This window comes from Manis pentadactyla, chromosome 1 (genome assembly GCF_030020395.1).
Source record: "Manis pentadactyla isolate mManPen7 chromosome 1, mManPen7.hap1, whole genome shotgun sequence".
Taxonomy (NCBI): domain Eukaryota; kingdom Metazoa; phylum Chordata; class Mammalia; order Pholidota; family Manidae; genus Manis; species Manis pentadactyla.
Window position 1 is genome coordinate 72984769 of NC_080019.1, and position 12734 is coordinate 72997502.

General features: G+C 47.0%; 1 protein-coding gene across 1 annotated transcript in view; it reads right to left on the minus strand.

Annotated features, from left to right (window-relative positions):
* The window catches only part of TRIM42 (tripartite motif containing 42), a 30909-nt gene extending 21744 nt beyond the window's left edge, over positions 1 to 9165 (minus strand). The window contains 5 exon segments of the mRNA XM_036877358.2: positions 924 to 1747; positions 4621 to 4925; positions 4927 to 5298; positions 8793 to 8863; positions 8865 to 9165. Of these exon segments, the coding sequence (XP_036733253.2) occupies positions 924 to 1747; positions 4621 to 4925; positions 4927 to 5298; positions 8793 to 8863; positions 8865 to 9155 (1863 nt within the window). The 5' untranslated portion in view covers positions 9156 to 9165.
* Between the last annotated feature and the right edge of the window lie 3569 nt (positions 9166 to 12734).

Sequence of the window (12734 nt, forward strand, 5' to 3'; positions counted from 1 at the left end):
TCGGCACTGTAACAAGATCTCCAGGCACACATCGATGTATAGACTTCAAGGATGCCAAGAGTCTCTGGGAGAGCTCCAAGACTCTGGTGGCAAAAGGTGGGCACGTGGAAGCAGGCTGTGAGTGGTCCCGGGACACGCCCCCGTGGGGGGCCCAGAGGAGGCAAGGTTTGCTGGAGTGGAATACCTAGTTGCGAGTTATCTTTTTTCCTCCTTGAACTTTAGTGAAACATTCTGTGAACAACTCAAGTTCAGCTGGATTTGAGAGGAATGTTAAGGGAAAGGCCATTTGGCCATAGTAGGCCAGGAGGCTCAAGGTAGAGTCATGTCCCCTGAGGCCAGGTGGTGGCTGCTGCAGAGGTCTGTGGGAGACCCACTGCCCCCTCCACACCCCCCAAAAAATGTTGGCTCTCAGGCAAAAAGAATTGGAATGACACTGGGGATATCCCTCCAATCTTTCCAAATCATGGGGAGTCTGGATACTTTCTTTAGGAAAGGTAGCAATCTAGAGGAATCACAGCAGATGGATCATGAAGCCTGCATTTCTAATTCCAGTTTCTGTGCTCTTTCTACTATTACAGATGTTCCTTCGGGTAATATTACACTCTCCAAGCAGTCTCTCTAAATTACTTTGGTTCCCAAATCGGGGTCTCTTTTCAACTAAGAAGCTGCCTTTGAAGTAGGGCTGGGGCTTTCTGATGAATTCTATGAGCTAAGTACATTGGTTTAAGCCACTCTTGGGCAACTTAAGATTTCAGGAACTTATCCCTTTTGAGTGGGATGACCACAAAAGAGTCCAGAGGAGCAGACTGAAGCGACCCAACACTAGAGGTCAAAGAGGTAAGTGCAACATTTCCTGACTGCTCATGTCTGTTCCATATCCCACATCCTCCCACCCTCCACACAGGGCCCACAACCTTTACTACCTTGACAGCTCGGGGATACACCAGAGCCTGGTAGATAACAATGGGGCCTGGGGTTCTCACAGAGCCATCACTGAATCCATACCAGCTGTGGAAGCTTCCGCCGCTCTGCACAGGCTCGCCTTCTGCCCCTGTGTTCCAGTAGGTGTAGAGGCCATCTGTGGGTTTGGCAGCTGTGGCTGACTGGACTCGCCCAGACGCCTCCAGACCCATCTTGGACTTCTTGCCATCAGGGGCACTGAAAGACATCAAGGAGGCGCTTCGCTGGTAGATCTGCTGGTTGCCGAAGCTGTGGGTGCTGAAGGTGACCTTCCTGGCAATTGCCGTTTCCGAGTGCACGGGGTAGCAGGAGGGCAGGGAGTCCCCCGAGGGGTACACCTTTCTGGGTCCTGTGGGGAAGCGCTCGTGGATGGCACTGGAGAGCTTGGCGAAGTCCAAGGGCATATAGTGGAAGGAGTGTAGCCGGAGCTGTGGGTCAGGCCTGAAGGTGCTCTCGATGCCATCCTTGATCTGGTCCACCAGCATCTTGGCCGACTGCAGGAGCGCCACTTGGCCTGTCTCTTTCAGGGCCTCCTTGGAGTAAGCGATCAAGCCATCCATTTCATTCACTTTTGTGGTTGTGATGTACACATATTTTTCAATCTCCTTCTGCCTGGACACTTCTAGATTCTCTATCTGCTCCATGATGACTTTCTCTTTCTCCTGTAGAATGCTGCGCAGCTTGAGAAATCCATTTTTGATCTCTCTTCACTTTACCTCCTTGTCAGCTTTGAAGCTGTTTTTTAAAATGTTGAATTCCATCAGGTCATTGTCAATTTCACATCGGACTGCAAAATAACCAAGGTAGTTATTTCAGTTAAAATTTTCATCTCCCCAGATGTCAAAGGCAGTAGCAAATTGGAGAAAATTACCTTGGACTCCGAGGGAGGGAAGGTACTTGTAGCTGGGCTGAAACATTCTAGAACAGGGTTATGAACTGCATGTGGCCTCCCTCAGCACAGTCCTCTCTTGTTCCTTGTGTAATACCTCCCTCACATATAACAGCCAGCCTTCCCTGGCATACTTGAATCTTGTAATAGTAATCCCTGTGGCCTTGAGTCTGAAGTTGGAAGTTCAAGGCCACTCTTGATATTGGTGTTCACCAGACTTCATTTGTCAGCAAGTCGGAGTTGAGAAGGGGCAATGTCACAAAGTGACTGGTTTTCAAACTGTTGCAGGGGTAGGAGAAATAATTAAATTTCTGATGATAACTTCTAAATGCTGCCATGCCTCATTTGCCAAAACCGAGCCCTAGACAGCAGTGGGAGTCCAGCGATTCCCTTCCCTGCAGCTGCTCTTCCACACACACGTTCTCCCCACTGGGGGACTTCGGCTCTCTGAGATTCATCTTGACTCTCTCTCTTGTCTTTCTCCCACTGCCTTTTAAGAATGAGTCCACTGTTCTGCAATGGAGGGGGGACTCGATAATATGGGTGAATGTAGTGAGCACATTGTTTTTCATGTGAATTCTTCGTAAGAGTGTATGTTAATGATACCCTAATTTAAAAAATGTGTGTGTTGAAAAAAAAAAAAAGAATGAGTCCACTGTTATACACAGAGAAGACAAGTAATGATTCTATAGCATCTTACTACGCTGATGGACAGTGATTGTAATGGGATATGTGGGAGGGACTTGATAATAGGGGGAGTCTAGTAACCATAATGTTGTTCAAGTAATTCTACATTAATGATATGAAAAAAAAAAGAATGAGTCCACTGTTACATTTCTAGGAGAACCCAATTCATCTTGCGTCCTCTCACAAGGTATTTGCATTTTAAGTTGATTCAATCATTTAGCAAACATATACCGGATGCCTGTTACATGTCACATGGCTTTCTAGGCACAAGGGATACAGATATGAATATGAGAAGGCACCAGTGCTTAAGGGACTCCTAAGTTCAATGACGCCACAGTGCAGAGGATGCTATGATGGGGGCATGCATTTCTTTAAGGCCCAGAATTTCCCAAAGTATATTCTCAGATCACCTGTTTTTGAATTACCTGGAGATCTGTTTAAAATGAAGATATATGGCACCCCCTGCCCCTGAAAGTGAAGTGAATCCATAAAAGCAAGGGTGAACACTGGTTAAAAAAATTTGGTGGTGGGGAGCTCCTTTAGCAAGGATAGGCTAAATCCTTTATCTGTATCTGAATGGGTATGTCATGAAAGTGGTCCCTGCTCCCTCCCTACCTCTGAAATTTGTACTGGTGTCCCTCTTACCCTGAATTAAACTTCACTGTCTGACTTTTAGGTGCCCTAGACTGGAGAAAACTCTCCTAGATTTCTCCTATGTTAAAGACCCACTCTTGCTATGGCTGCATGGGGGCTACAGCAGGCTACGGGCAGCAGCCCCTTCCCCCTGCTGAGACCCCAGAGAACCCAGCCAACCCCAGGCAGGGGGTCCACCTTAAGAAAACCCTCTGTGAACCAATGGGACTCTCACTGCTGGCGACATGGCTCCTGGCGGGTTCTTTAATGTAGAGGCTTCCCTGGTAGTGGTTCCAAAACTGAATAAACGTTGTTTGACAATGTTACCAGGTATGGGCCAATTGAGAATCAAGGTATTCCTGAAATATTCATGCTGTTGAGAGGCCCAGGGTGACAGAATTAGCAAAGTCCCTGTCGGACACACCTCTCTGTCCAATAGGACATTTCTGTGGAGCTCAGAGAAAATTTGCCTCTCCTGTGTTTAGACACAATCCTGGGTTAAGTAGGCCTCTATTCAAGGAAGTTATTCCCAGAGGCAAAAAGCCCTAAAAGAATCCCTGATATCCTCATGTCTAATCAGGTGGACAAACACCCAGAAATTATGGGGCTCTTTGTGGAGCTCTGTAAAATACTGCTGTACTGAGTTCCATTGTGGAAATGAGAGTCAGTCTCATCTGTATACATATACGTATATGCACGTATATGTGTGTGTATATAGATATATGTATATATCTATATACACACATACTATATATACTATATTTTATGTATCTAGTATAAAATAACCATGAGCAGGCATGCAGAGGAAAAACAAGCTGTTGACCAGACCATTTTTGGCTATTTCTGAGTTTTCCTCTTATTATGTGTTTGCTACCAGTTCACTTACTTTGTTGTTTGCAACTTTTGGGAAGAATCTGTCAGTAAAATTTAAAATTGAGATAATGAGATAATTCTAACACTGACTTCATTCTTTCCCCTACAGATTGGGAAAATACTGAAGAAATCCAACTTTACTGACAAAACACCTAAGAGAGGCTCACAGAACTTCAGGATCAAAGCCTCCATCTTCTGAAGGGGAAAATGAGGCCCAGGGTCATGAAGATTACAACCAAGATTATACAATCTTTATGCAATTACTATGTGCCAGGTAGTTTTCTGCATACTCATGGAGAGTGACTCATTTAATCCTCAGAGCCACCCACGGAGGGCAGTACTACGATTACCCCCATTTTACAGGGGAGGAAACTAAGGCACAAGGAGGCTAGGCGGCTGGTGGTTGTTGCTGGGGGTGGACCTCAGGGCAGTAAGTTGCAGCCTAGCTCAGCGTTCCCCAGTGCTTGGATTGCCTCACCAGGCGGAGGTAAGGCTCTCACTGTACAGATTGCCTAGGCCATTCCCCCCATCAGTGCCCGAACTGGAGTTGTTCAGAGAGGAGAAAAGGGGGCTCGGACCTGCTTTGAACTTGGCGATGGTGCTGAAGAGTGCGGCGGACCTCTTGGAGCAGGCGTCGATGAGGCTGACGGTGTCATGGCCATTGTGGAGGGTGGCCTTGCAGAAGGTGCAGAGCAATTCGTTGTCATTGTGGCAGTACTCAATGATGCGTCTGGATGGGTGGTGGATGCAGACCTTCTTGTCCTGGTTCTCGGTGCTGGTGTCCTGCATGGCCATGTCCGAGTGGAAGGTCTTGAGGCAGTCCTTGCACAGGTTGAGGCGGCAGGTGATGCAGCGCTTGTAGGCGATGCGCCGGCTGCAGCAGACAGAGGGTGGGCCTGGTGGAGCAGTCAAAGCGCCACTTGAGGTAGCCCTGCTGCTGCATGTAGCTCTTGGTGAGGCGCCTGCGCAGGTAGTTCTCAGGCAGGTGCATCTTGTGGCTGTAGGGCATGCGGTGCGAGCGGCTGCACACAGGGCAGATGAAGATGAAAAAGTTCTCTGTGACCTTGGCATGCTTCTGCAGCTGCCGCAGGCACTTCTCATGTAGACTGTGGTGGCAGGGCAGCGTGAAGGAGTGCAGGCGCAGCCGATTGCACATGGGGCACGAGAGATGGTGCACCAGGTGGCTGCTCACTGGCAGACTCTTCACATCCTCCACCTGGGTGTTGCTGCTCCTGATGCTCAGGGCAGTCTTGGAGCTGGAAGCAGGAGCAAATGCAGGGAGGGCTTTAGGAGGCAGGCTCAGGATTAAAATTAAAGTTAATACCGGCAAGGGTTTAGAGCAGTGTCTGGTACACAAGAAGTGCTCTGCAACTGCTTGTTATTTCTGAGCCAGAGAAAAGCAGCTTAGACTGACCTGGCACTGTCAGCTGAGCCTTGGTGTCCTATTGGCCGCCAACAATATCATAGACCACCAATATCAGACACAGCCTTTCTGGGACTGTGATGGCGCAAAGTGGAAACCAGACCACTTCATCCTGTTCAAATGCAGACAAAAGGAATAACATTGTCCAAACCACAAACAGGACCAAACCTCCCCTACCTGGTTGATGGAAGTGACTGCTGTGTTTCCACTGATGACAGCATGAGGCTCACTGTGTTCTTCCCACCTTCTAGAGAAGATTTATTAAGATACCCAATAGGATTTTTGCCCCCACACCCTCACCAAGCATGAACCTAAATCCTACAGTAACTTACTGATGTCTCTTACCGAGGCTTCTCAACTTTGCCTTGCTGTGAGGTCTCACTTCTTGCAGTGAGTCAATAAATCCAGTCTCATCCAACTACAGTTGTGTTCTTGGTGGTTTTACTTGGAGGGCATTGACATTATTATTGTTATATTATTATTTATTGTAGGTAGGATGGGACACAGAAGAGGATGCATCAGGAGTCCTTCCCAGGACTCCAGGAGGTCAGTCCCTGAGCCATTCATAGAACCTGTGTGTTCAGACCACCTGACCAAGAGCTAAGAGTTAAGGTCTAGGCTCTAGGGGCAGACAAATCACCACTTTAGATTTGTCGCTTTGAGATGTTTTTCATTCTCGGTTTTCTCATCTGTAAATCAAAGCTCATGCTACTACTTCCTTCACGGGGACTTCACCTCCACACCCGATAGATAATCCATGATGAGTGATTGACTGCTAGTACCTAGTGAACATTCAGTAAATGTGGCCATTGTAACTATTCCCCTCTGCTACTAGCCAGCTATTGTCCACAGTAGAAGAAGACAAGTCCATGAAAATGTGTGCTTCTACCGTTGTGTGTGTGCTGATTCTTTGTTTACTATCTGAGGCTGATTTAATACATTTAATTGTAGGAACTAAGGATGAAGCAAAAGGATACTTATAAAATTCAAGTGCATGTTCCAAGAAGCCACAATCACCATAAAAAGTTAGCTGTGTGAATAGAGGTGTAAACATATACACAATTTGTGACTTCTTATTTCTTCTCCTCTGTTCACATTAGTGTTGTTTGGGCATTGGTCTCTTCTGTTCCTGGCTTCTTGCAGTCCCTCTGTGCCCCTGTCTCCTTCCTCACTCCCTTAGCCAGGGACCTATGTCTCAGGCCAGACCATCAAAGGTGCTGTCTAAGCGTGCTGGAATCAGTGACCCTGGGGTGGCAGAGAGTGCCCCTTGTGGACACTCAGGCACTGGGAAGCTCCTCCCTTGGGATTTGAATGCTGGGCTCCAGGCCTGCGGGCCTCCGTGTTCTCAGCCCATTTCCCTCTCTGCTTTCCCAGCTTCCTGCCTGAACCCTCAGGGGGTTGCCCGGAGCTGCAGGCCAGATGGACACACAGTGGCTGGATGGACTTCTCTGGTATGATAGGGCGGGACTCTGGGAATCAGCGTGTAATGTAAAGGGAGATATTGCAACGTGAGAAATCAGGAAGGAGGAGGGAGGGCTGAGAGATAGGGGTTAATGGCCCAGGAGCTGGGGTGGAGGTGAGACAGGAGGTGAGAAGAAGCGATGAGGAAGGTGGAGATGGATGAATGAAGCTAGAGGAAGGCAGCTCCGTCCAGCTGCTGAGTGGGGGGTAGTGACAAGCAGCAGGGGAGGCAGTGGACCAGCAACAGGAGGGAGGTCGTATGGGAGGGAACCTGGGCTGCACCCATGGCGGAGCTCTGACACTGGCAAGAGCGCCTGTGCTCATCCCCCAAGAGCCTCAGGCTGGGGCCCCGGCGCTCAGTAGCCACGGTTCCCTGCCAAAATGGTCACCAGCAGCCTTGCTTTCAGGCTGAGACATCTGGCTTTTGCTCCTCGGCACAGTGCCTGCCACTCCCCATCCAATTTAGGCCTGGTTCCTTGTACCTGGGCTCTTAACTTGGCAAATTTACTGGCTTCTCTCCTTGTTACCTCCAGACCATTCTGCACTTTAGAATCACTCAGTGTGTGTGTGTGTGTGGGCTTTTACAATTCCGATGCCCAGGTCATACCCCAGACCAATGTCATCAGAGCGTCTGGGGGTAGAGGCCAGGCATTAGCAGTTTTTAAAGATCCCGATGGTAATGCCAGGCAAAGGTTGGGAGCTGCTGGCCTAATGCATCTTCCCAAGGCACCAGTGTCATACCTTCCCTGCCGAAAAGGGCTCAGGGACTATCCATGGCTGATGTGCAGAAAATGGGGCCTTTGAGAGGAGAGAGCAGCGTGGATGCTACATGCAGCTTAGAGCTTCTGGCTTGCCATCCAGATCCCCGAGTCCTCTACACATGCTCCCCCCGGGAGGGGTCCACGAGTGGAGACGAACACATATTAAGCATCTATCAAGTGCTGAACTGCAGGGTGGATCATACTCTTCCTCTGAAACCACTGAACTTCTGCTCATAGAACTGTTTTTGCAGCCTTGAAAGGCTTTGAAACTGCCCCTCTAAATGCTGTCATCTTATAGTTTGAAGCTTTGATCCTTCTTACTCTAAGAAGTCTGCCCCTGCCACTCCAGACTTCCCTCAGGTGTGACGTACAAAGACTGCCTTGGTCAGAGTGGGAAGAGAATACACAGCACCTGACACAGAGGGTTAAAGGTTCAGGGGCATGACTGGAACCCCATGTCCCACAGCTCTGGACAGGAACAAAGAGAAGGTTGGCAAGAGTTCATGGCCATCTGGGGAACTTACATGGACCATATGGGATGAAAGTGGCTTGTGGAAGTTATGAATTTTTCCAATAAGTGCTACAGATATCAAGAGCTCAGAGGAAGAAGAGGAAGAGCAATTTACATTGTAGCTCAACAGATTACAAAGCACAGGCATTCATCTGCATACCCACTTAACCACAGCAGGCATTATGCCCTCCATTTTGCAATACAGCACTTCTCAGTTAAAAACGCAGAGTCTGGGTTCAGATTCTGACTGCATCTTACTAGCTGTGTGGTCCTCTGCAGCTTAACCTCCCAAAGGCTTATTTCCTCTTTGGTGTGACCGCATGGGGCGAGGTCCGTGGGCAAATTGCCTAAGCTGAGCAGCAGCTAGGACTGTTCTGCTGCAGCGGGGGAGCTCGAGTTCAGGAGCGCGCGGTGCTCCTTCGCGCAGCTGCTGAGTCTGGGCTTAGAACTCAGGTCTCTCCGCGCCGAGCGGCTGCGAGGACGCACTTAATCGCGACGACACTCTGGGCCTCCTCCCTGCAGACGGAGAGGCGAAGGGCACAGACCCGGGGCGGCCAGCGCAGACGCAGGGCTCCGGCTGTCGGGGAGGGTCACGCACGCGGGAGAGGCACTTGTGAGGTGCGGATGCTGCGCAGGCGACCCCGGGGAAAGGTGGCTGTGGCCCCAACGGCAGCAGCGGCTCTCGTAGTAGCAGCAGCACAGGTCGCTGCTGGCCGTGCAGCAGCATTTGCAGTTGGGGTCGTTGGCCCAGGAGCAACAGCACCAGTGGCAGTTGGGGTTTTCGGCGCAGTTGCAGGGGCAGCATTGGCAGCCGCGCTCGTCCTTGTCGGGGCAGGGGAAACACGTGCAGTTCGGCTCCGAGGTGAAGAGGAACTTGCAGCACAGACAGGAGCACAGCCGAGGACAGCATCTCTGCCACGTGCAGCAGGGAGAGCAGACACACATGGCGGTCTCCATGGCGCCTATACGGTTGTCGTCTGCCCCAGGCAGGGCTCGGCCGCCTCCTCTACCCGCACTGCTCGCTCTCCGTTCCCTGAGAGCCGCCTGCACCCCCGTGCCCGCGGAGGCTGTCAGCGAGAGGTTGACTGCTAGAGGCCTGCGCAGGCGGTGTGTTCACCAGAAAGCTCCAGCGCCGGCATTCACATAGACCAGCCTGAGGCCGTTTATGTCACAATCCCTGCCCACCCCTCCCCCCGCCCCCCACATCTCACCCCACTGGGGCTGGTGGAGGGGGAGGCTGATGACCCTTCGTGCTTGCGTAGGACCAGCTCCTGAGGCGCGACAATGCAGTGAGCATCCTGGAGGATTAGCTGTCACTTGCCACCTTCCAGTGTGTGGGGTGGATTTCAGAGGCTATAGTTCTCACTGCTTGGCCCTTTCCCTGCCACTCGGGCAAGTTGACTCAGTGTGTCTTCATGGGCTGAAAGGCTTGGGTAATAAGATTAATTGGAAGAGTTGGCCGACATCATGTTCCTTTCTGCGTGCCTTTTCTGCATTGATAGAACTCTTATTTGATGATCCAAGGGCAGTGTTGACAAATAACAGTAATGCTGTATTTAAAGGGAGTCACCATTTGGAGGAAGAATTAAAGGAAAACAAATGATCAGGCTCACGTCATCACTTCTGTCCGTAGTCATTGTTTGCCAATCGCTGTATGGTCACTGCTGATTTTTATGGGGCCTCATGTGTAAGTCACATAATATTTCTTGGCTTTTTTGCAGCTTCAAGGGGTTTGGCTGAGGCTCAAGCTGTTTCCTGCCCCCCTTTTACTCCCACCCCACTGTATCCCTGTTATCAACAGGCTGGAACTCTAGAAGAGAGTCTTTAACTCTTCTTTTAGTATATGCTCTGTATCTCTGGAAACGACCTTATATTTTAGGGGAGAATCTTGCTTTCCAGTTTATGTAGCTTGCAAACATTAACAGTGCAGAAATTTCATGGTCAAATCACCCTATGGTGTAAACATTAACTTATTCTTTTTCCAAAAAGAAGGAGAAGTGAGACCTGAATTTGGCCGCAGGAATTTATGGCACAATTTATTATTTCTCCCTGTAATCAGCACCTTGTTATAGGCAAGAACATTCACTGTGTGCTAACTGTACCCACCACACATTGACTTTAGTTCCTACAAATGAAAATCCTGGATCATAAGAGTATGTGCTTTATTATTATTATTATTTTTTATAGATACAACTAAATGGCTTACCTAAAGAACATGCCAGTTTATACTGACACCAACAATGTATGAGAGGCACTTTCTCCCTACATGTTTTCCCACACTCAATTTTACCAGTATTCCTCTCTATCCTCCAGGTACAGAAGTTTGAGTTAAACTCCTGAGTTTATAGTACATTTTCATCATTGGTCTGTGCAAGGCTCCCTCTTGTTTCTTTAAAAATTTAATTTAATTTTTAAAATTGAGATATAATTCACTTACCATTAAGTTCACCACTTAAGAAACGAAAAAGTCGGTGGTTTTTAGTATATTCACAAGATCATGCCACTATTACCACTATCTAATTCTAGAACATTTTCATCATCCCAGAAAGACACCCTGTGCCCATTAGCTGTCACTGGCTATGCCCTCTCTCTGTGGCTCTGGTAACCATTAATTACTTTCTGTATCTATCAGTTTGCCTATTCTGGACTTTTCATATAAACAGAATTGTAGTATTTGGTCTTTTGTATCCAACTTCTTTCACTTACGTAATGTTTTCAAGGTTCATCCATGTTTTAGCCATGTGTCAATATTTCATTTTTTTATGGCTGCGTAATGTTGTATGGATATAACACATTTTGTTTATCATTACCTATTGTTGGCCATTTGGGTTGTTTCCACCTTTTGGCTATTGTGAGTAATGTTGCTGTGAACATTTGTGTGCAAGTTTTTGTATGAACATGTTTCCAATTTTCTTGGGTATGTACCTAGAGAGTGGAATTGCTGGGTCATACAGTAACTCTATGTTTTTTTAAGGAAATGCCAAACTGTTTCCAAAATGGCTGCACCATTTTACATTTTTACATTTCTCTACATCCCCACCAAAACTTGTTCTTTTAAAATTATGATTAGTATAGCCTTCATAGTGGGTATGAAGTGGGATCTCATTTTGCTTTAGATTTGCATTTCCCTGGTGGTTAATGGTGTTGAGGACATTTTCATGTGCTTATAGCCCATTTGTATATCTTCTTTAGAGAAATGTCTATTCAGATCTTTTGACCATTTAAAAAGTGAGTTTTTATTTATTGTTGAGTTGTAAGAATTCTTTGTATAATATAGACACTACACCCATATCAGACACATGATTTGTAAATATTTTTTCCATTCTATGGCTTGTCTTTTCACTTTTTTGATTGTGTCCTTTGAAGCACAAAAGTTTTAATTTTGATGAAGTCTAATTTAAATATATTTTTGTTGTTGTTGCTTGTCCTTTTTGCCTGACCCAAAATCATGGATATTTACACCTATATTCTCTCCTAGTAGTTTTATAATTTGTGCTCTTACAGTAAAGTCTTTCATCCATTTTGAATTAGTTTTTGCATTTGATGTGAGAAAATCAATTGACCATACATGTGTAGTTTATTACTGGGCTCTGTTCTTTTGATCTATATGCCTATCCTTATGCCAGTCACACTGCTCTGATTATTGCAGCTTTGTAGTAAGTTTTGAACTTGGTAATGGTGAGTGCCTCACTTTTGTTCTTTTAGAGATTGTCTTGGATATTATGAGTCTCTTGTATTTCATATAAATTTTAGGATCAGCTCTTCTAGTTTGCACAAAAGCCCATTAGAATCTTGATAGGGATTGCAATTAATCTGTAGATAAATTTGGGGAGTATTGTCATCCTAAGTATATTAAGTTTTCCAATCCATGAACATAAGATATCCTTCTGTTTATTTACACCTTCTTCAATATCTGTCAACAACATTTTTTAGTTTTCAGTGTGTAAGTCTTATACTTCTATGGTTAAATGTATTCCTAAGTGTATTATTCTTTTCATACTACTGTAGATGGAATTGTCTTCTGAATTTTAGTCTTAGATTGCTCATAGTTAGTGATGTTGGGGGAGGTCATTGGGAAGACATAACCACTGGTTGACTTGTGAGCTGGACCTGGGCAACTGGAGGCTCCTCACACCCTCCCCTCATCTAGGAATGTGTAGTCTGCTTGCCTGTCCTGCTCCCAGAAGTTGCCCCAAGGACAGAGCCTTGAGATAGTGATGTGGTGTTAAGATTGTCTGGATGGTATACATGACTGAACCCAGTTAAGGCCTCTATATAAATTTTTAACATGTGCTGGAGTGAGTGCAAAGATCTTCTCATGTTGTGGCTGCCTAAGATAAGCCTCAGAGTAGGTTCCCTTGCTTATTAAACCTGCCACCTGCCAACCTGGAGCAGCCTGTCTCTTTCTTCAGTCTCTCCCTCTCCTCCAAATAAGGGGGCCCAGTTTCAGATTACATGTTGGAAGCTCCCAAGGAGTTTTCAAACCAACAAGTGTACAGAAATATAACTGATTTTTCTAAATGGGTCTTGTATCCA